We start from the raw sequence: 22,395 nt of genomic DNA, 5'->3' as shown, positions 1-22,395 counted from the left end.
TCGCCTGCGCTAGCAATGGCTGATCTCTAATTCTCTATGTCCATCCTACCCCACGATCATTACACAGCCCCATAGGTTTCCGTCGTGGATATAGTCTGTAGTCTAAAACAAAGTCAAGACGGGGTTAAGAAATTTCATATACTCCGAAGCCGTGCGGAGTTTGTTGCACTGCTCTCGAAGCAAGTCAGAATGCCTGACTATCGTGAGCCTCGATGCTGACTGGTCAAGACTTTCGGCTCCCACCGCGTAGCAAAGTAGTGAAACATTGGCTGTATTGCGGACTATGAACCTGTTTGCTCCGTTTATTAGGCGAGCCACTCAATTCGGTGAGAAAGCGTCAAGAAAGAAAGAAAAAGGCTGCGCAAGGCGCACTTGTCAGAGGCGATTGTCCGTGTGTTCATCGGATCGGTTGATATCAGTTCGTCTGAATTCCGTCCCGACGCCATGACAGTCAAACAGACGACAGGCCATTGTACGGACGTCCCTTTTCGCCTTTCGGCTTTGTAAACGGCTTCCGAGTTGCAATTCACGCTGCAGCGAATGAGAAGGACGTGAATTATAGTTTTTCGCATAACGTGAGATGAGAAAGCCTTGGATAGGGTTGAAGATCTCACGAGGAGCTATCCGATGAGACCCATCCCACGACTTGGTATGGAATTCAGAGTCGAGATAATTTCCGTCAACCTCATTGACGGACTCCATTACGACGCTCATGAAGAGGCATTGCGAGCAATCAGATGTTCTTTACATAAGGAAGCGGTTCCTTGAGAGTTTAAACGGAATATTCTTGACGAAACAGTCCTATCTACATCAGATTTCGCCCTACTGGCATTCCAACAACAAAATCAATTCCGAACCCAGTCGCGATGGCTTCATCCTCACCAGTAGCATCCGCCTTCTCCTGGCTGGGCAAAGAGAACAATCCTAACTCGACAATCCAGCCGTACGGCTACATCGCCACCGCCGTCTTGGTCATCATCTTTTCTCTCTTACTCAAAGTCTCCAAGCACGATGACCTCCCCCTCTTCCAGCCAACACCCAAATGGTTTCGCCCAACGTTCCTGGCTCAGATGGAATTCTTCAAAACCGGAAAGGACTTCATTGCAAAAGGCAGAGCCACCTTGCCCGACAAGCCCTACAAGGTCCTTTCGGAGAGTGGAGAAATTCTCGTTCTGCCCCCTCGTTTCGCCAACGTCATTCGCAATGAGGAGGGACTGGACTTTGGGGCTGTGATTATGCGGGTGAGTTGACAAGTTCGAGGGAGCTACGTAGTGTGGTTCCATCATACTTCAACTTGGAGGCCTCTTCGTGTACTGATCTCCTTTGCCAACTTCTAGGACCTCCATGGCAAGATCCCAGGCTTCCAGCCTTTTGGCTTTGTGGATGACGACAAGAAGATTATCCAAGTCGTTGCTCGCAAGCAATTGACAAAGTCACTCAGTAAGCCTAAGACTACTTCGTATTGGGAGTACACCTCAGCGGCTAACTTTGAATTTCCCCCGTTCAGACACCATCACCGAACCACTCTCCCTCGAAACCGCATTCGCAGCAAACCTCATCTTCGGCGAATCTCAAGGTAAACGCCCTCGTCATCTTTCCCCAATCTCCTCGTTATATGGTCCTAAAACCAAAACTAATACCACCACCAACCCCACAGAATGGCACCAACTCCCCCTCAAAGACACAATCCTCGACCTCATAGCCCGCCTCTCCTCCCGCGTCTTCCTCGGCCCAGACCTCTGCCGCAACGAAGACTGGCTCCGCATCACAAAGGACTACACCGTCCTGTCCTTCACCGCAGCCGTCAAACTCCGCGCCGTGCCCCTCCGCCTGCGCCCTTTACTCCACTGGTTCTCCGCAGACTGCAGACGCGCGCGCGAGTCCCTCGCCGAGGCGCAGAAGCTTATCACACCCGTCATTGAGATGCGGCGCGCGGAGAAACGGGCCGCTGCCGTCGCCGGTGCTGCCGGTGCTGCCGGTGCTGCTGGTGCTGCTGGAACCCAAGACTCTGTGGCGCCAGTGTCGAATGATGCTATTGAGTGGGCGGAAGATGAGGCGCAGGGAGGGGCGTATGATGCTGCAACCTTCCAGCTTACGCTTTCGTTTGTGGCTATTCATACTACGACGGACTTGCTTGCGCAGACGCTCATCTACTTGGCCAAGGAGCCGGAGCTCATCGGGCCCCTGAGAGCCGAAATCGTGGAGGTCCTGAAGGCCGAGGGATGGAAAAAGAGCGCGCTGTACAACATGAAGCTTCTAGACAGCGCCATCAAGGAGACACAAAGAATGAAGCCTGTCTCCATGCGTAAGTCCAGCCCCCTCAGCCACTCAATTATCCAAAGAAAGAAACCTCAATCTAACAAAACCCCTCTCCACCGAATAGTCCTCATGCGCCGCCTCGCCACCAAAGACGTCACCCTCCCAGACCACAACATCACAATCCGCCGCGGCCAAACCGTCTCCGTCGACAGCTACAGCTCCATTGACCCAGACGTCTACGAACACCCCGAGACCTACGATATCCACCGCTTCCGCCGTATGCGTGAGCAGCCCGGCGGCGCCAATAAAGCGCAGCTTGTGACGACGAGCCCTGAGCACCTGGGTTTCGGCCACGGACAGCACGCATGCCCCGGCCGGTTCTTCGCTTCGAATGAGGTCAAGGTCGCGCTGTGCCACTTGCTGTTGAAGTATGATTGGAAGCTGGCGCCGGGGTCGCCTTCGGATCCCGTTATTGTGGGTGCGTCTATGAATGTTAACCCAAAGGCTGTGGTTATGGTCAAGAGGAGGGTGGAGGAGTTTGATATTGATGATCTTGGGTTTGGGGACTTGGATTCTTGAGTCTTTACGTGTTGGCTGGTTTGGTTGGTGAAGAGTGTGGTTCTTTGAGCACTCGAGCATTGCCACTTTACATTTTCCTTTGTCTTTTGGAACCAATTGCTGCATTATCTAGGGAAATAAGATTCATCCACGCAAAAATCAACAAGCTAGACTTGCATTTCTACCTGCCTGACCCCTGTATATGGACTTAGATCTAGTGGTAATCACGATGACTGGAACCTCAGTCAGAGAGCTTGAAAAACGCCCTGTAATGCGTTGTATAACCCCATCTATCCGCCGAGCCCATTATGTATAAACCACGGTTCGATGTTCGAGAATCTGATAGAGAAGTGGCGTGACCGGGCTCTCGAATTTTACCAATGAACTTGCCCTGTTTCTAGACCCAGAACGCTCAGTACCAATAAGACTCAAACGAACGATCTGAAGTTCATTCAGTTTATATGGAGTTACTATTCTATGACCTGGACCCTCAACACAGATTGTCACAGAAGAGCTTCATCAGTTGCCGAGCCGGTATCTTCATTCTCGCAACTGTCGTCGTGTATACGGCATCAGAAAACACCGCCCGACGTGACGGCGTGGAAAACTTCCCGGCCACTTATCACGGCCCGAACCTACGCTCTTCGACGTGATTCAATACACCAGGTATCTTGCACTCCCTGAACACGAAACAGATCTTCATTCTCTGAAGAGGCCACAGAAAGCAGAGCACTTCATGGAGTCGCGGCGAGTTTTGCGAAACTCCATGGTAGAGGTAAGATGGGGGAAAAGGTCCGGTCCGTGGGGTATGTACATGTGGCCATGGGCCCTCAGCAAACACCGTTGACTGTCTGCCTCATGGCACCGCAGTTGAGCTCTTCCCGCAACCGCCTCCCGGAGGCCTTTATAAAGTGCCGCCTTGAAGGCATTACACATTCCGCAAAGCAGGAATGCGCCTCTCTTGAAGGGGTTCTCCAGGCGCAGACGAACCAATTCATCGTTTCCTTTCGTTTGTGGGCATAACGATCACCATGAGCCATGATGAAATGAAACTTCATGTTTGTCGGTTTCTACACACAGCAACAAACGAACCGCCGTCTAAGCCACGAATCTTCTCTCGAGTATTCTCATCTGAATACTCTCAAGAAAAGCTCTTAAGACAAGAGACGGCGGAATTCATGGGGTAAGGCTTGATGCTGACTAGATATCTAGAAATAACGTCCACTCTCAGTATTCTCCGCGGGTTGTGGACTTCCACAAGAACTTCCATTCGCCAAAGCTGGCTACAAGGACAGAACCCACAGCTTGATGTGCTCGAAAAGATAATTATAGCCTCTCTGTTGGCGATTAGATGCTACTTATACATCCATGGGCAGAGGGTCGAGAGAACATCAATTCCACCAACCTGTGCGTGGGAGATTCATCTTACAGAGGGGGGGGCGACGGGAAGTACACACCCACAACGGGGGAGTACAGCCCGTACTTGCTCAACCAAGAAGCGCGATTGTTTTTTAAAGACCTGCGCGCAAGACAGTGACACCGCCATGCGAGATGGAGGGACAACCCAGCCAGCCATACAGAGTGCGCACTCTGCTCGGGGTCCCTCTTCGGCTGACTTGCTCTCAAAGCCTTCGTGCTTGAAACTGGATACGTGGATCAAAAGGCCACATCCAGAATACCTCACTTTATCCAAAGGACGAGAGAAGTTTGCAAGTTGCAGCCAGGGCCCCTTATCAATTCTTTCATCGTCTTCAATATCACGACGATGCTATCGATGGGCTAAAGACTCCTACACATCTATAATGGCATACTAAGACGTGCTCGGGTTGAATAGTGTAGTCACGCCGACAAGAACATCTAGGTATTGAGTATCTGTAACAGAAAGGCAAGTAAGTAGTCTGATCGCTCCGATTGAGCCAGGCGGCAACTATTGAAGCGCAGCCAGAACAGACATAGCATATGCTGTTTAAAGTCACATATCTTCTCATAATCATACATTGCGTGCTTGTCCACGTTCACTCTGTCACTCAACAACACCGAGGTCCAACGGCCTCTTCCACGGCCCGAAAGTGCGCTCGTCGCAAGAGAAATAGGCTTATGAGTGTTTCGCCCACCCAAGTGCTCCCCCCCTGCGAAGCCATTACCGGATTCAGCAAATCACTTGCGACTTTTGGGGAAACACGTGTTTGTGGCTGACCAACTGACACTTGAGAGTCAATCGACGTTCACCTACATCGGACCAACAAGATCACCTCGTCCAACGATTGAGCAACCCACGCTTAGACTGTAAAGTCTGTGTGGTCAATGTGGGAGCCAAAGGGATGGTATGTCCGTGGGAGCAAACCATGGCATTGCACATCGTGTGTTTGGACGAGACGGAAATGGTCGCTTCCAGATCACGAGATTAGACTTGTTGGGCCGATTTACGACAACGTTTTGGGTGGAGGGGTCGTCGACGTAGATCGCCCCCGCATGTTGCCTCTTTCGGCTGACCGAGTCGGCTCCGACCGAGCAGTTTGCAGAAGTTCCAGTACGGATATCCGTCCCGTTCAGCCCTCGAGATCCGAGAATCAGCCGCAAGCTCACTAGGTAGTTGAGTTGTGCCTGTGACAGGGATAACATGTCTGTGAAGCTTCTGGAAAATTAGTGTAGTGTATGGATAATGCAGTCGCCGGTCACCATGAGAGCAGACTGCATAGTAAGGACAAGAGAATAGAGACCCATTGGAGGAAACTCTCTCTGATTTTTGGCTGTCAGCATTTGGCACAATTCTCTGGGTTACTCTTTCGGCGTGCAGTCAGTCGTCGGGGAATATGGCGGTCTGTGACGACTGACGAGTTCGAACGATCATTCCTCTCGCAGGGGAGCCAGTCTGAAGTCGGATAGAAACGCCACGCTGTCGCTCGGATGCTGCCACTAGCGAGCGAATTGACGTCGTTCGTTCGGGGGTGTGGAGAAGCCTGGGAGGAGAGGAACGAAGAAAGCGAAGAAGAAGTGAGGACGAAGCAGCGCCGCCGCCACATAAGCTTCGAGCCAGGCGTGGGTGCTGCATGCTGGACCGAGTGTTGGGTGGTTGAGTTGGCTTTCGCGTTCATGTTTCGTGTCGCGGCACTTGAGGCCGAGCCGATCAGGCTGATGTGGGCGTTGCTTTAAGGCGAGGTAGGCCATGTGCTTGCGTGCGATATGCGTGGTGCGTCACGCGAAAGTCCTCGGCCAGGCTCTAGCTGACAGGAGACGGACGGACTTTTTATCAATGTGTAATTAGCGGGTCTTGGCTAGTCTTCACGACGTGAGGTGTCTGGGGTTGAGCTGTGCATTTCTCATCAGCCTTGAAAAGTCGGGGGCCAGGTGCCTGGTCGCCAGGGTAGCGATACCGGTAGTGATAATGCGGTGATGCCTCCTGTGTCTCTCTTTTGAGTCTCTTCTGGCAGTGCGAAAGAGGATACCGAGAGATTAAGGTATACGGAGTAGAGACATATGATACGGAGTACATCGAGTACCTTCGCCGAGTCTTCGGCCGATTGCCGCCGAGACTCGAGCGGCAGCTGCACCGTGCCACCGTCAGGTAGGACGGGGGACGTCCACCATGTGTGTGACTTGCGGCGGGAGGGCGCGCGGAAGAGGCGTGGCGGCGAGACACTAATTTAGCAAAGGAAAGTCTCCGACAGGGTGAGCCGCGAGGGTGCGTTTGTCGTGGAACAGTGACTTGCTGGGCTTGAATTACTCGCAACAATTTTAGCTCGCGCCTCAATGGCCTATGGTAGAATGTATTCGACCTGTCATGAGTGTGTCCCTTGGGCCCTCGATTTTTTTTTTTTTTTTTTTGCTTTTTGATTGCAGTTGTCATGGACTGGAGTCTGCAAGTGACTCATTGTGAGGACGGGCTTGGCGAAGCGGAATTGTCCAGGGTTGCACCGATTGCTTGATCAGCCGGAGGCAGGGAGATAAAACGAGTGGGAGAAGTCCGTAGGACACAATAGGTCGGAGGAGGAAACAGGGCCGTAAGATTGAAATCTCGTCAATGATCAGCGTCAACGTTGATGGAGACCCGGAGCTGATTCAACGTCCAAGAAGACCTCCGTTGCGGCGGACGAAGGCGGCGGTGGAATGCTGGGACCAGGGGGGGGAGGCCGCGGGGCCCGTTCCACATTGAATTGACGACTTTTTTTCTTGTCTCCAGGATTCGAGCTGCGGTGCCCAAAACTTCAGCTCTGGTCGTTGCGATCGGAGGGCAAGACTAATCGACTGGAAAGGCTTAGGTAAGGAGTCAGCAAGAATCCACAATGGGAGCGCAGATGCCAGTCGTAATCCGCACGCAATTTGGCACATGGAGTGATGGAGTCCCTGCCCGGGTGTAAGACAGTGGGTGGGCGGGATATCCGTACGAATACCTGCGTGTAGTACGGAGTAGGGGAGGGTCCTTGATCCTTTGTCGCAAAAGGTCTGTTAGATCTGCGGGCCAGATGCGAGATGGAGATGAATAATGGTTCAGATATGCTTGTTTGACTGGCGGAAGCAAGGCGGTAAGTCCGTGGTGGAAAACCCGGTGAAAAGATCGGACTGGAAGCTTTTGGATAGGTTGCTGATGTCTGATACGATCTGAAGACGAGAGAACAAGTGGACGATGATTGAAATCAAAGCATATGAATAATCCTAAGCTGGCCGTGATTGAGACGTGTTGGGATGGTCGTGGTTGGCAAATTGCAACCTCCATTGCAGGACACGGTCGGTTCCTAGCAAGCCTGGTTGGAGACGAGAAATGTATATTCGGGAAGAGAGACCCTCCAAACCTGGACTGCTCTTACCCTCTGGGTCTAGTGATTGGCTCGCCTTTGAAGGAAGGAAAGCTGATTAATCAGAGCTAATCCAAAACAAGACATTGCAGCCCTTCTTGCCCTTTTTCCCCACCTTTTGCCGGATGACTCGAAACCGATTGCCAGGCCCCACTCTCCTGACAAGAGCGGATTTCAGATGTTTTGAGTGGCCAATGAGATGTCCCTCGCCAGATGGGCAAGCACCAACCAGACTGCGAGGATCCAATGTGGAAGGAACGTAAGAAAAAAAAAAAAAAAAAAGAAGGAACAAAGAGTCCAAGGAACGAACCCCGGGATCAGGGAAAGCGGGGGCCCACCTCACCCCTTGCCCTGGTATTGCCGCCTGTTTACGCCGGCCGCAGACAACGCAACGTGCAGCTGACAGGCGCGAAGTTGCTGCCGCCGGTGCTTGCAGCTCTGTTGCTATCTTCAAGTGGGGCCGCTTTCCCTCGATGTGGTGTCTCCGTTTTCTGCCGTGTCCATTGCGGCATTGCATTGCCATCGCAACCTGTAACATTTTTTGGTTGTTGTTTGCTTCCACTTGTTTCCTTGGTGTCGTTGGCGTGCCGTGTTGCTGCGCATTTCGCTCTCGGAGTTTTGTAGCGCCAAATTTGTGCGACGTGTCTGACCTCTATCATCGACGACCATCGGGCTGGATACCTGCGTTTCAACACTGCTGGTATCCACTTTGATCCCTTTTTGCCTCTTTTTTTTTTACGGAGTACCTCATTCATTTTCTTTTCTTAATGCATCAAGGGTCAGCACACATGCATCCGAGCCCCATGAAGATGATAGATCTGCTTGGACACCTCCATGACGGGCAGGTACGGAGTAATTACTTGGTCTTCAGATTGGATTTGTTTAGTAAGGATACAGATAGAGATCTTTGCAAGTCCACGTCAATGTGGTCAACAGCTCTCAACGAATTGGATGCCGCTAACGTCTGTGTTGCTCAGTTTTGCTGTTGCTGGTAATCACCCCTCCACCCCATACTCAGGTAGTCTGACCACAGAGGACCAAAGAGGGTGTTCGAGTCCTTCGCCGGGTAGTAGATCTCAAAGTTGCATTACACATTGTCACACACACACACACACACACTCATACGCCATAAGGTAACCAGGTACCGACGAAAAGCGTCCTTTTTTCCGATGACGCGTGCCTCTGCACACGGACACTCATCATCCCATCTCATCCCACCGCTGACCGCCTCTTCTTCGTCCAAGATCGGGGACACCTGTCTACTGAACGGATACCTACCAACACTCTCTAGGTATGTATGCCTTACGCCTTGATGCAAACCCCGCGGCTGGTGAAAAAAGCTTACTATAGTAGAGGCCGGTGCAACCATTGCCGTCTCTGACTCCTCCCCGACCGCAAGGAACCAAGGAACCCAACGTTTGGTCTGTGACCTGGGAGGTATCATGGTGGCTCAAGATGGCTCATCATGTATCCGTCAAGACTAAGGAATAATTACCTTACCTCAGTCCTGTGCAGCACGCCAAGGGACAGGATGATCCACACAGCCGTACCCCCACCTCGTCGCCGTCTTCCACCTGCACCCCGGTAGGTAGGTACTTCGTACGCCTGTAGTGTCTGGATCTCCCCGACAATTTAACAGCTGCGGGCCCTCCCACCCGCCTCCACCACGCTGCATCATCCGTACCTTCGCAGCACTGTTAGTCGCATCTGCACGCCTTTTTTTTTTTCCCTGGAGCCAAGCACGCACTTTCCAACAAAGTCCCAGACTCTCACTCGTGCCGGTACTTTCCCTACCTACCACGTACTTGCTTATTGCCTGGTAGGTAGACGTAAATGCGGTACACGGTACCTACATATCCCACTAGGTGCCGCCCAAAACATGACCAATTCCCATGTACTCGCCCAGTAATTGCTCGCCTGTTTCCTAACAGTAGCCTGTCGGTAAGTACCTGGGACTACACAGTAGGTAAAAGGCAAGGTAGTATCCCCCAGTCAGGTTGCCTCGCCTTCGCCCTGCGTGCAACAATACCTCCCTCCTGAATGCCCAACATACATCGTGCTGCACCTCCACCAACGGACATACAGTAGTCTGGGTATCTGGGCTACCAGCCGGGCTTAAGACTTCCTAGATCCGGGAACCGATTCTTGTTGAAATTGTCACTCACCTTGACGCATCCTTGATTGGTAATGTCCTCTGTTTGGCTCCCGAAGTCGATCCGATAGACTGCCTGGGCGCCCTTAGTATCCTGGCACTCCTAGGTAGGGACCCTCTTTATTTTTTCTCCCATGCTACGGATACCCAGCGGTTGCTTGCTAGCTGTTCCATTTTCTCTCTTGACGGAAGCTTCTTTTATTTTTCCTCAACTCCCATTTCTCATCCATCAACTCGCTCTCGGGTCGACGGTCACTGGGATTTGTGTACTCCTCCTTTCCTCCGCCGAATGACCGCATCTTGTCCGAAGCGCATATCTACGGTCAGAACTCTGACACATACACACACTCACTCTCTGTCACTCGGTTTCTCTCTCCACCGGCTCTTAGCCTTCCCCCCTCCAGTCCTTTGATCTCTCTATTTCATCCCCTTTAACACGGCACATTGCCGCCTGACTCTTTCGTCTACGCTCCTTTCTTGTTACCATCCATCCCCGCGGTACTTCTCCCCGTACCTCCACTCCAACGCTTTTCCTCTTCCCGGCACGGGCCAACCACCGCCACTTTCCGGTCGTCTGGGATCATCGTCACCTCTTTAATACCAGCTCTACCTCTCACTCACCCTGCCGTTTCGTGAGACCGAGCCTTAATTTTCAACCCCAAGTCGGCCGTACAAACAAGACCTGCGCCGCAGTGGACAACAACTCTTCGCGAATCGCTCACCAGCCCGACGGTCCAATGGCGGACCAGGACTTTGAAAAGACGGAACAGGCCGTCGCAGGAGGCAACTCCGCCGTCAACGAGAAGAACAACACGGCCGACTCAAGTACGGCCCCACGATCCTCGACCTCGACCGCCGCCGATTCGGAACAGCAACGCGAGGAAGCTCGCCGCACCAACCCCGATGGCTTCTCTGCGATCCACGCCGGTATCTCGGTTCACCAGGCCGAGGCCGAGTTTGCGGAGCTCCAGCGCGAGCTGTCTGGTCACTCGCGCGCAAGCAGGGTGAACAGTCGCAATAGCCGCAGGAAGTCTGAAGATGTCGAAAAGGCCGTCGCAAACGTTAACTCGGCCACGCCTTCCTCCGAGACGGATGGCGAGCAGTTTGACTTGGAAGCTGTCCTGCGCGGCGGCGTCGAGGCCGAGCGCGAGGCCGGCATCAGACCGAAGCACATCGGCGCCTACTGGGACGGACTCACGGTTAAGGGTATGGGCGGCACCACCAACTACGTCCAGACTTTCCCCGATGCTTTTGTTAGCTTCGTCGACTACGTCACTCCCGTCATGAACTTGCTGGGCTTGAACAAGAAGGGTGTCGAAGCGACTCTGCTAGACAACTTCAAGGGCGTCTGCAAGCCGGGCGAGATGGTCTTGGTTTTGGGCAAGCCTGGCTCTGGCTGCACCACATTCCTCAAGACCATTGCCAACTGGCGCGCCGGCTACACTGGTGTCACTGGCGATGTGCTGTACGGAAAGTTCACGGCCGATGAGTTCAAGCAGTACCGAGGTGAAGCCGTCTACAATCAGGAGGACGATATCCACCACTCGACCCTCACCGTCGAGCAGACGCTGGGTTTCGCTCTCGATACAAAGGTCCCCGCCAAGCGCCCCGCCGGCATGTCCAAGAACGAGTTCAAGGAGCAGGTCATCTCTACCCTCCTCAAGATGTTCAACATTGAGCACACCCGCCACACTGTCGTCGGTGACGCTTTCGTGCGCGGTGTCTCTGGAGGAGAGAGAAAGCGTGTGTCGATCGCAGAAATGATGATCACCAACGCCTGTGTCCTCTCTTGGGATAACAGCACCCGTGGTCTGGACGCCAGTACGGCGCTCGACTTTGTAAAGTCCCTCCGTGTCCAAACGAACCTGTACCAGACCACCACATTTGTGTCTCTCTACCAAGCTTCCGAGAACATCTACAACCTCTTCGACAAGGTCCTGGTTATTGACGCCGGAAAGCAAGTCTACCTCGGCCCCGCCTCCGAGGCTCGCGCCTACTTTGAGGGTCTTGGTTTCGCGCCTCGCCCTAGACAGACCACCCCCGACTACGTTACCGGATGCACCGACGACTTCGAGCGCGAGTACGCCCCTGGTCGCTCACCCGAGAATGCACCCCACAGCCCCGAGACCCTCGCCGAGGCCTTCAAGACGTCCAAGTTCCAGAAGCAGATCGACAGCGAGATGGAGGAGTACAAGGCGAGACTGGCCCAGGAAACGGAGAAGCACACCGACTTCCAGGTCGCCGTCAAGGAGGCCAAGCGCGGCTCCTCCAAGCGCTCCGTCTACGCCGTCGGTTTCCACCTTCAGGTCTACGCGCTCATGAAGCGCCAGTTCGTCCTGAAGCTCCAAGATCGTCTGTCTCTGTTCCTCTCCTGGTTCCGCTCCATCGTCATCGCCATCGTCCTCGGTACCCTCTTCTTCCGCCTCGGTTCAACCTCCGCCAGCGCCTTCAGCAAGGGTGGTCTCATGTTCATCTCGCTCCTGTTCAACGCCTTTGAAGCCTTCTCTGAGCTGGCGGGTATCATGACCGGGCGCGCGATTGTCAACAAGCACAAGGCCTACGCTTTCCATCGTCCGTCAGCATTGTGGATCGCTCAAATTATTGTGGATCAGGCTTTTGCAGCAAGTCGAATCATGGTCTTTTCGATCATTGTCTACTTCATGTCTGGTCTTGTCCGTGAGGCTGGGGCGTTCTTCACCTTCTACCTCATGATTCTCTCTGGTAACATCGCCATGACGCTTTTCTTCCGATGCATCGGTTCCATCAGTCCCGACTTCGATTACGCCATCAAGTTCGCTGTCGTCATCATCACCTTCTTCGTAACCACCTCTGGCTATCTCATTCAGTACCAGTCTGAGAAGGTCTGGATCCGCTGGATCTACTGGATCAACGCGTTGGGTCTTGCTTTCAGCGCCATGATGGAGAACGAGTTCAGCCGTCTGAAACTCACCTGCTCAAGCGAATCACTCATCCCCTCGGGCCCTGGCTATGGCGACATCAACCACCAGGTGTGTACGCTTGCTGGATCGACCGCAGGAACCACGCTCGTCGATGGCTCAGCGTACATTGCTGCTGGATACAACTACATAAAGGGCGATCTGTGGCGCAACTGGGGCATCATCTTGGTTCTCATCGTCTTCTTCCTCCTCATGAACGTCACTCTCGGTGAACTCATCAACTTTGGAAATGATGGCAGCTCGGCCAAAGTCTACCAGAAGCCCAACGCGGAGCGCAAGAAGCTCAACGATGCACTAATGGAGAAGAAGGCAGCCAAGCGCCGCGGCGACAAGCAGGAAGGTTCCGACTTGACTATTAACTCGGAAGCAGTCTTGACCTGGGAGGACCTCAACTACGATGTTCCCGTCGCCGGTGGAACCCGTCGCCTACTCAACAACGTTTACGGGTACGTCAAGCCTGGCCAACTGACAGCTTTGATGGGTGCTTCCGGTGCCGGCAAGACCACTCTTCTCGATGTGCTCGCGTCTCGCAAAAATATTGGTGTCATCCACGGTGACGTCCTCGTCGACGGCATCAAGCCTGGAAAGCAGTTCCAGCGCAGTACCTCGTACGCCGAGCAGCTCGATCTCCATGACCCGACCCAGACTGTCCGCGAAGCCCTCCGCTTCTCCGCCCTTCTTCGCCAGCCTTACGAGACCCCTATCCCTGAGCGCTATGAATACGTCGAGGAAATTATCGCCCTGCTGGAGATGGAGCACATTGCCGACTGCATCATTGGCTCCCCCGAGTTCGGCCTGACTGTCGAGCAGCGCAAGCGTGTCACTATCGGTGTTGAGTTGGCCGCCAAGCCCGAGCTCCTCCTCTTCCTCGACGAACCCACCTCCGGTCTCGACAGCCAGAGCGCCTTCAACATTGTCCGTTTCCTCAAGAAGCTGGCCGCCGCCGGACAGGCCATTCTCTGCACCATCCACCAACCCAACGCGGCCCTGTTTGAGAACTTTGACCGTCTTCTGCTCCTCCAGAGAGGCGGCCGCACCGTGTACTTTGGAGATATCGGCCAGGACGCCGTCGTCCTGCGAGACTACCTCAAGCGCCACGGCGCCATCGCCAAGCCCACCGACAACGTCGCCGAGTACATGCTCGAGGCCATCGGAGCTGGATCCGCACCCCGCGTCGGAAACAAGGACTGGGCCGACATCTGGGACGACAGCGCCGAGCTCGCCAACATCAAGGACACCATCGGCCAGCTCAAGGAGCAACGCATGGCCGCCGGCCGGACCGTCAACCACGACCTGGAGAAGGAGTACGCCAGCCCTCAGCTGCACCAGCTCAAGGTCGTCGTGAGGCGCATGAACCTCAGCTTCTGGCGCAGCCCCAACTACCTCTTCACCCGCCTCTTCAACCACGTCGTCGTCGCCCTCATCACCGGTCTGACCTATCTCCAACTCGACTCTAGCCGCAGCTCGCTGCAGTACAAGGTGTTCGTCATGTTCCAGGTCACCGTACTCCCCGCCCTCATCATCAGCCAGGTCGAGGTCATGTTCCACATCAAGCGCGCCCTCTTCTTCCGCGAGAGCTCCTCAAAAATGTACAACCCCCTCACCTTCGCCGCCGCAATCACCATCGCCGAGCTGCCCTACTCCATCATGTGCTCCGTCGCCTTCTTCCTCCCGCTCTACTACATGCCGGGCTTCCAATTCGACTCCTCCCGCGCCGGCTACCAATTCTTCATGATCCTCATCACCGAGCTCTTCTCCGTCTCCCTCGGCCAGGCCCTCGCCTCCCTGACACCCAGCCCCTTCATCTCCTCGCAGTTCGACCCCTTCCTCATGATCACCTTCGCCCTCTTCTGCGGTGTCACCATCCCCGCCCCGCAGATGCCGGGCTTCTGGCGCGCCTGGCTCTACCAGCTCGACCCCTTCACACGCCTCATCGGCGGCATGGTCGTCACCGCGCTGCACGATCTCAAGGTCGCTTGCTCCTCTGTCGAGTTCAACCCCTTTACTGCGCCGCCCGGCCAGACGTGCGGCGAGTACATGCAGCCGTTTTTCGATAACGGCGGCCCCGGGTACCTGGCCAACAACGACACGTCGAGCTGCGAGTACTGCGCGTACAAGGTCGGCGACGAGTTCTACACGCCGCTGGGGCTCAACTTTGATAACCGCTGGAGGGACCTCGGTATCTTTTTGGCCTTTGTTGGCAGCAACTTGATTGTCCTCGTCTTGGCGGTAAGCATTTTCTCCCCCCCTTGGTCTCTCCTGACATGCATGTTTTATGAGCAAGGTACTAACGTCTACAATAGAGCAAGTTCCTCAACTTCAACCGCAGATAATCATCCCTTCCAGCCCGCTTCGCAGCAGCGCGTCTGCATTCTGCGTTTTTTTCCTACTGTCAGTTGATTTTACAGCATCAGCATCGTTGTCTCCCAGTAGTTCGTGTCTGGCCGCAATTTCGAGGCCAAGAACTCATTTTGAAAATGGAGTCTTGAGGGATATCACACCAAAATTTGGGGGGGTTTTCTGCGAATTCATGAGAGAGAGAGAGAGAGATAGAGAAAGCCTTCATTGCGCACAGTACACACACATCACACATTGAGCCATGAGATGGCATGGTTTTGTCAAGAGTTGTAAGACAAAACGCACCCTAGCATAGAGCTTTTTACGTAATTTAATAGACACGGCCAAGAGACTGTATGTAAAAATTGAAGACAACTTGACAGTTTGTTCAAGGATAGGACGTCCGAGGCATTGTGAAGATTGTTTGATGTCACTCGTTCGGGTAGTGGGTATTGACAACTTCTTGCCGTGAGGCTTCATCGGGGTTGAGCATTTAGAAACGTGAGTGCCACCGTGACTGAGACGTAGCATCACGCGCTTTGAGTACTTGACGAGACTCATGATTGATGCTCTGACAAACCCCCCTCCAAAGCATCTCCTGAACCGGTCGATTTTATCCATCTCAAGAATATGCTTCCATACGTCTAGACCCATAGTGGACTGTCTTCTAGTCTATCCCATCTCACCTTTCCACCTCTCATACTCTAAGCCTCTAACCAAAACTCATCACCCTAAAACACAACACCACCCCCATCAACAACCAAATCACTCCCATTAAAATAGCTCCCCGCCTTACTACACAACATCACAACCACACCCCCAACCTCATCCACGCCCCCCATCCTCCCCATCGGATTCCTCCCCGCCCAACACTCTCTCGCCTCCCTCAACCCCTCCCCCTCATTCAACACCGTATCCATATACCCAGGACTCACACTATTCACCGTAATCCCGTACCTCGCCCACTCCGCCGCAAGACTGCTCTTCAACTGCAGCAGCGCGCCCTTGCTCGTATTATACCCAGCCTGCGGCTGCGGGAAATTCACCCTGTGCGCAGAGATACTCGCCGTGAAGACGATCCGCCCGCCGCGGCCCTGCTTCACAAAGATGCGCGCCGCGGCTTGCGCGCAGATGAAGGCGCCGGTGGTGTTGATGTCCAAGATACGACGGAATTGCGCGGCGGTCATGTCGAGGGCGTGGTGGCAGCCCACAACGCCCGCGAAGCAGACGAGGTAATCGATTCCGGATAACTCGCTTACGGCGAATTCCATTGCCGATGCGACGGCGACTTCGTCCGTGACGTCTACGCTCCGCGCGAGGATCTTGGTAGAGGGGAATTCTGTGCGGAGAGACGAGATTTGGGTGCTTGCGGCGGGGGACTCGACGTCTAGGTCAAGGAGCATGAGGCCTGTGAGGCCGTGCTGGAGCATTGCGCGCGCGACGGCGTGGGCGATGGCGCCGGTGCCGCCTGTTAGGATTGCTGTGCCGGGGAGGGCGAAGCGGGATTGCGCGGTGTCGGTGGCGGAGGCGGTGCGGGAGGGACCGCCTGGGAGGGTGGAGGTGTCGCCTGTGGCGAGGGTCATGAAGGGGATTTGGCGCTTTGTGAGGTCTGCACGGGAGGTTTGGTCTGCCATTTTTGGGTGGTTGTGAGGGTTGTGTAAAAGGTAAGGTAGGTACTTTAGGTAAGTAGGGTTTGTGATGATGTTGAGTGAGGGGGCTGAAGCAATTGTTTCAGGGGTCGGGGGGAGTACTGAGGAAAGTCTCTATCGTGAGAATTCGTGAGATGGTTTATTAAGTGCTGAGGGGTAGAACGAGTTCGGTACGGACGGGTTTTGAAGGGGTGTCGTTCGCCGGAGGAGGGGGTGACAGGACGCCGTGCGGCGGTGGGGTGCTGGCGGAGGACTGTCGACCGATGTGGGGCCTGGAGTGTTGCTGCCGGCGGCGGGGTTCCCGACGGGATTGCGGGGAGGAAGGGGAATTTGTCAAGTTTTCAACGAACGAGTTGGGTGGACATCACGGATGGTGCTGTCAAAGTCTTCAGGCCGGACAGAGTAGCTTCTCGGACATTGGTGATTTACTCAGGGATTCTTCGGCTCACGTTCGAACGACGAGGAACTTGATCAAATGACAGGTAAAGGACGCCGCTTTACTCTTTGAAGCTTACAAGGGATTTTGTTCCGAAGATGATCTTTCATGACAGGTCTGATTGGCCCGGCGAGCGACAAACCGTGGCTTGAGCTACAAGTCTCGAGTGTTTGTCGACATGAAGATACGCAGGTTCCAGCACAAGCCCATGGGTTTCTTGTAAAAAGTCGTCATGATAGCCTGGAACAGAACATTCTGCGTGCCTAGAAATCAGTGCTTTGCGGTTTTTAAGAGCCATATGATCTGATACTGCCCGCACATAGATGGAGTGAGATTCTCTGGCCGGAGCTCACCGTCTAGCCTCTTGTTCTCCTCGAGACATTATAATCATGCGCCAGTATCTCCACCTCCATCTGATGCATTCGCATGCCGTGATTCTGCTATCGTGCAGACACGCTCTGACATATCTGGAGTCAGTAAACTGAGGCTAGGACTTTGTTATTCTGTAGAGTGAAAATGCCGTGCTATTACGGGGCGTCTCATGCGCTGCGAAATTAGTCTCATTGACTTGCTAGACTAGGCGCCAGAGATCCTCCGGGCGATGTGATGGTTTTGGTCATGGTATCGAGCATGGACCTTCAGAAGTTGCTGCATGTGTGTTCAAAAACTGCCCGTAGCTTGGGGGGAACTCTACGCCGAAGTACTTTGCGCCCGGGGTGTATTTGATTCCGGTGGTGTACTGCTCCTAGACATGGCGTCGCTCTTTTGCAACTCTCCACCGTGTCCCTAAGATCAAGGCGGGCCACCTACAAAGGTCAAGTTAAGTGTGGCCTCATGTCGTGGTTCTCTAATACAGCCATGTTTACCCGTTCCGCCTCCGTATAAGAACGCTCATCCATCGTGGTATATACTCTAGACGATGATAGCGAAGCGTAGATGAAGCCCCATTAATTCTCGACCCCGACCAGTTCCGCGCTCACCACCTCGACGATCGGAGAGGATTATACAACATAGCCTTCCAAGGAACCCTTCGAGAAATCTGCATCTGATAGTGGCAGCACAATCAGTGTGCGATGGACGACACGAGAAGGCCACCGATGTCTTTGATTCTCGCTCAACTTAAGACTCTAGAGGTGGTTCACCTTGACTTCAGGGGCACGGCCTCACCGGACTGGCATGAGTTCGTCCCGGAGTGGCCAGCGTTCGCGAGCCCATGTATTCAACACATGGATCGCATACAACAAATCTTTTCTGATCCAGTGGAGCCTGTTGGGCAGTAAAGCTACTCATAGTGCTGGCAATCCACAATACGGGCAGTTTCATGGAGTCTGGGCCCCACCTCTCATTCTCGGGGGCCTCGAGTCACTGGTGTTGTGGTCGGATCTTCCCCAAACTTAACTTTGAAGCAATGCTCTCTTCAGATATTATGGGCACTGTAAGAGTGAGCGATGTGTTGCTTTTGTCTGTCTTAGCTGGAGACTACCTGAGGAGGCAGATGACTTAAGGTGAGGTTGGCTGGTGTGAGATGATCTTCAGACTGCTTAGGAAATGCCCTGTGTGCAGTTATTTCTACATTACTACATGGACGTTGAACAAGAAAACAGATATGCATCTACCCATAACTCAGTCAGACTAGTCTAGAGTATTGGACAGGAAGCTCATATTAACGTTGAGCGGGAACATAGCCAGGACCAGATGGTGGTGCATAGCCAAGGAAAGCTGTGGACATCACTTTGACGGTGCTGGCAGCCTTTCCTTGTTCACCCGCTACTACTTGCTTGAAGATGTTATTGAACTCTGGATGGCATCGGAGTTGAAGCCTTTCACAGGAAACTACAAAGGCTCATGTCATTCACTTCTCCTGCTGCTGGCCATGGGAGTTTGCTCACTTGCACCTGCCAGAATACCAATCTATGGGACCTGACGGAAGCACAAACTTGGATGCGATCGGCGATAAGAAGATAAGACGTCACCACCCACCCCACCACCCCGAATCGCCGTCACGTGCACGCTAGCGTTATCGATAATCACAGGGCAGGAATTCCCGACCTTGACGTCGACCGCCCGAATTTTCTCAATCGCTTAAGCTTCTCAACGCGTCAACACCAGGATCCACTGCACAACGCGACACCCACGATGAGCTCGTACAGACCATACCCGCCTCGAGGCAATGCTCGGGACGACCGCAACGGCGGTCGTTACGAATCCCGTTCATCAACTCATCAGCCCCCGCCACCTGGAGCAGGCGACAAATGGCGCAACCCATGGCCAGAGGACCGTGAGTACCGCCACCGCTCAAGATCGCGATCTCCGCCGCGGCATTCCGATCGCTATGATTCTTACAGAGGAGACAACGATATAGGAAGAAGATCAGGCGGCTACAATGGCTACAGACCCGATGACCGACCGCCCCAGGGCGACTTCACCTTCCGGATGGACAAGCCCTCTGGCGTAGGCAACACCTCCAGAGGCGACTCATACCGCCCAGGCGCATATCAGGGCAACGATAGAAGAAGAGCCCCACGCGCCCGGGGAGGATCGTTTCGTGGCCGCGGTAGAGGCGCGTACTGGAAGATCATCCCAGCCGAGCGCGAGCTCTTGCGCACCCGCCGCGATGGAGTCGACGAGAACCTAGTCAACGAGGAGGGCGCTGGTGTAGTATACCGCGACATCAATGACCTATCGGACGACGAAGAGGCTGACATGGAGATCTCTGACAACTCTGATGAGGAGGATGACGAGGAATCTGGTGAGCCTTCCACCAAGCGCGCCCGCCGTTCTGGCAACGACGAATCAGGCAACAGCGTCCCGAAATGGTCGAACCCAGATCCGTACACCGCCCTTCCCCCGCCTGATGCGGCCGATCGCAAGAAGAAGGACATGGTCAAGATGATTCGTAAGGCACGAGTCGACGAAACTGCCGCGGACAAGCTCAAGGCCAGCACAGAGGCCGAGGAATTCATTTCTTTCGACTTTGACGAACCTAATGACGAGGAAGAGATCATTCTTCCTCCCTCCGAGCCACCCTCGCCTCCCCCTCCTCCCCCTCCTGGTCCAGCACCTCCTTTGCAATCCTCGTCCATCGCTTCTAGAGTTACTCCCAGCGGCCCGCGTTCAGAACGTGGCAATCCGCCTACCTCCAGCGGATCATCACCCGCGGCAGCGCCATTCACGCCTAGCAAGCCTTCGACTTTGCCCCCCAAGCCCGCTGCGCTCAACGACGCTCTCGGCTCTCGGAAGCGCACTGCTGACGACCACATCAAGCCCCCTACTTACGCGCCGCTCAAGAAAGTCAACAAGATGCCCGTGGGTGGCGCGATCTTGTCCGAGTGGAAGGTGACTAAAGGCGAGGATCCCACGCCTTGGATCGACGCGGACCATTCCAAGACCTCGGACATCAGTGTTTGGTGAGTCGCGACAGCTTTGATTCAGATTTAGTGTCTAACCTGGATAGGCTTCACAAGGAAATTGTCGATTTCTATGAGGTCGTACGCCCTCGCGACTTTGAGCACGAGATGCGAACACGGCTTGTCGACCGAATCCGCTCGGCTCTCAAGACTAATCGCTTTTACAAGGAATGTGACGTTCGCCCATTTGGCTCGTACATGTCTGGCCTCTACCTGCCCACGGCTGATATGGACTTGGTCATTTGTGAAAGAAGCTGGATGAACGGCGCTCATTCCAACTTCTTCGGTATTAAGGCTCTGAGGAACTTTGGCAAGTTCCTTTCGTCCAAGCGTCTGACCCATTACAACAGCATGGAGTTCATCGCAGGCGCCAAAGTCCCTCTCGTCAAGTACATTGACACCGAAACTGGCCTCCGGGTTGACATCTCTTTCGATCGCCTTGATGGTCCCCAGGCCGTCAAGACATTCATTGAGTGGAAGAAGCAGTATCCGGCCATGCCAATAATCGTCACAATGGTCAAACACTTTTTGGCGATGCGCGGTCTGAATGAGCCTGTCAACGGGGGGATCGGCAGCTTCACTGTCACCTGCATGGTCGTCAGCATGCTGCAGCTCATGCCCTCTGTTCAAAGCCGGAACCTCACCCCCGATCACCACCTTGGACAGATGCTCATGGAGTTCTTCGACCTCTATGGAAACAGGTTCGACTATGTCAACACGGCAATCCGGTTGAATCCTCCGGGTTATGTCCACAAGGTAAGTTCATATCGGCAATCTCGCTAACTACTTTTACTAACGCTATCATCACAGCACCGAGTTCATGACGTTGTCTACAAGAACTTCGATCGTATCTCCGTCATAGATCCCAACAATCCCGCTAATGATATTTCTGGTGGGTCTAGCAACGCTGGGCGGATCCTGGAAGAGTTCAGCATTGCACATCAGATGCTGAAGAAGAGAATGGTGCAGCTTGGTCAGGCGGGGACCCGCGCCGATGGACCTGCCAGCATCCTCGAGACCATCTACGCTGGTAACTACTCTTCGTTCCGTCACCAACGTGCGCACTTGCGCCAGCTGTACGACTCAAGATGAGGCCTCAGCTCTTGCAAGCCGCAGTTCGAAAGCATCATTCCAGTTGTTGAGACAGGAAGGATGGCTTTTACATGATATGTCGGAAGGGAAGCGAATCATTAGGCTACAGGAATCATTTGCGTTGCGTTGTTTAGACGGGCGGGGACCAAACGCTCCAGTTTGGAGACGGAGTCAAGGAGAGGCGGCTGTTTCTTTCTCACGATACCCACCACCCATATCCTGGTTGACTTGACTTCTTGGGTCAAGTCTATTTTTTCGAGGTGTTGCCCTCTCTCTTCATTCCTTTCTTTTTTCTATTGTTTCGCCTCTTTCCGAAGCAAAGCTGTATGATAACGGCGGCTGGTTAGCTGCGACAGGGGATGTCGACGAGGATTGACTGTGACAGGCCCGGTCCTTTTCTACGCAAACATGTCCCAGTGGCGTGTCTAGCCCCTTTCCCTGCTGGCCAGTTACCGAACGAAGCATTAGGGCCCAGCCCTAGTGGGCTCAACAATGAACAAGGACTTTTTCTACTACTATTTATTACTTACCCTTGGCAGTGCTACCGTTCCTTTCGGGTAGCGGAATGCCTCTGCTCACTTGGCACTACTACGTTGGGCCTGCGTGGCCTTGCGACTTGCTAACGGATTCGCAGATGACAGGACCTCCTGGCAAGTTTTCTCGCGGGGGCTTGCACGGGGGATAAGAGCGATGAGGCGGATCCTCGTATGGGGACCTGGCACGAGGATTCGCAAACAGAAAATAACAAACAACTC

At 53.9% G+C, this 22,395-nt stretch overlaps 5 protein-coding genes across 5 annotated transcripts; 3 read left to right on the top strand and 2 right to left on the bottom strand.

Moving 5' to 3' along the window:
- Window positions 1–870: 870 nt before the first annotated feature.
- BDP55DRAFT_582410 (cytochrome P450 monooxygenase) lies at window positions 871–2,967 on the top strand. Its single transcript, XM_060570837.1, has 5 exons — window positions 871–1,241; window positions 1,338–1,440; window positions 1,508–1,576; window positions 1,658–2,305; window positions 2,384–2,967. Exons 1-5 carry the CDS (start codon window positions 1,071–1,073, stop codon window positions 2,836–2,838), a joined length of 1,446 nt encoding a protein of 481 aa, XP_060429839.1. The 5' UTR covers window positions 871–1,070; the 3' UTR covers window positions 2,839–2,967.
- Window positions 2,968–4,515: 1,548 nt separating this feature from the next.
- On the bottom strand, window positions 4,516–4,907 carry BDP55DRAFT_663881 (uncharacterized protein). The gene has a single exon (XM_060574911.1). The coding sequence runs from the start codon at window positions 4,809–4,811 to the stop codon at window positions 4,575–4,577; it is 237 nt and encodes a 78-aa protein (XP_060429838.1). The 5' UTR covers window positions 4,812–4,907; the 3' UTR covers window positions 4,516–4,574.
- Window positions 4,908–10,499: 5,592 nt separating this feature from the next.
- Window positions 10,500–15,052, top strand: BDP55DRAFT_552111 (ABC-2 type transporter; the record flags this gene model as incomplete). Its single annotated transcript, XM_060569176.1, has 2 exons — window positions 10,500–14,948; window positions 15,023–15,052. 2 exons carry the CDS (start codon window positions 10,500–10,502, stop codon window positions 15,050–15,052), a joined length of 4,479 nt encoding a protein of 1,492 aa, XP_060429837.1.
- Window positions 15,053–15,787: 735 nt separating this feature from the next.
- Window positions 15,788–16,690, bottom strand: BDP55DRAFT_552068 (short chain dehydrogenase; the record flags this gene model as incomplete). The annotated part of the gene is made up of 1 exon (XM_060569169.1): window positions 15,788–16,690. The coding sequence occupies one exon, from the start codon at window positions 16,688–16,690 to the stop codon at window positions 15,788–15,790; it is 903 nt and encodes a 300-aa protein (XP_060429836.1).
- A 2,587-nt stretch (window positions 16,691–19,277) lies between these two features.
- Window positions 19,278–21,640, top strand: BDP55DRAFT_693893 (uncharacterized protein; the record flags this gene model as incomplete). The annotated part of the gene is made up of 3 exons (XM_060577281.1): window positions 19,278–20,548; window positions 20,596–21,304; window positions 21,359–21,640. 3 exons carry the CDS (start codon window positions 19,278–19,280, stop codon window positions 21,638–21,640), a joined length of 2,262 nt encoding a protein of 753 aa, XP_060429835.1.
- Between the last annotated feature and the right edge of the window lie 755 nt (window positions 21,641–22,395).

The sequence above is a fragment of the Colletotrichum godetiae genome, assembly GCF_030913485.1.
Source record: "Colletotrichum godetiae strain CBS 193.32 chromosome Unknown BDP55scaffold_20, whole genome shotgun sequence".
Classification (NCBI taxonomy): Eukaryota; Fungi; Ascomycota; class Sordariomycetes; order Glomerellales; family Glomerellaceae; genus Colletotrichum; species Colletotrichum godetiae.
Note: the sequence above shows the minus strand (reverse complement) of the source record. Positions and strands in the feature narration are given on the sequence as shown.

Bases quoted from the DNA above. Each gene is read 5' to 3' on its own strand.
- BDP55DRAFT_582410 (XM_060570837.1), top strand. From the start codon at position 1,071: ATGGAATTCTTCAAAACCGGAAAGGACTTCATTGCAAAAGGCAGAGCC. The intron at 1,441-1,507 runs GTAAGCCTAAGA...TCCCCCGTTCAG, and splicing joins GCAATTGACAAAGTCACTCA to ACACCATCACCGAACCACTC. The intron at 1,577-1,657 runs GTAAACGCCCTC...CCAACCCCACAG, and splicing joins CATCTTCGGCGAATCTCAAG to AATGGCACCAACTCCCCCTC.
- BDP55DRAFT_663881 (XM_060574911.1), bottom strand. From the start codon at position 4,811: ATGATTATGAGAAGATATGTGACTTTAAACAGCATATGCTATGTCTGT.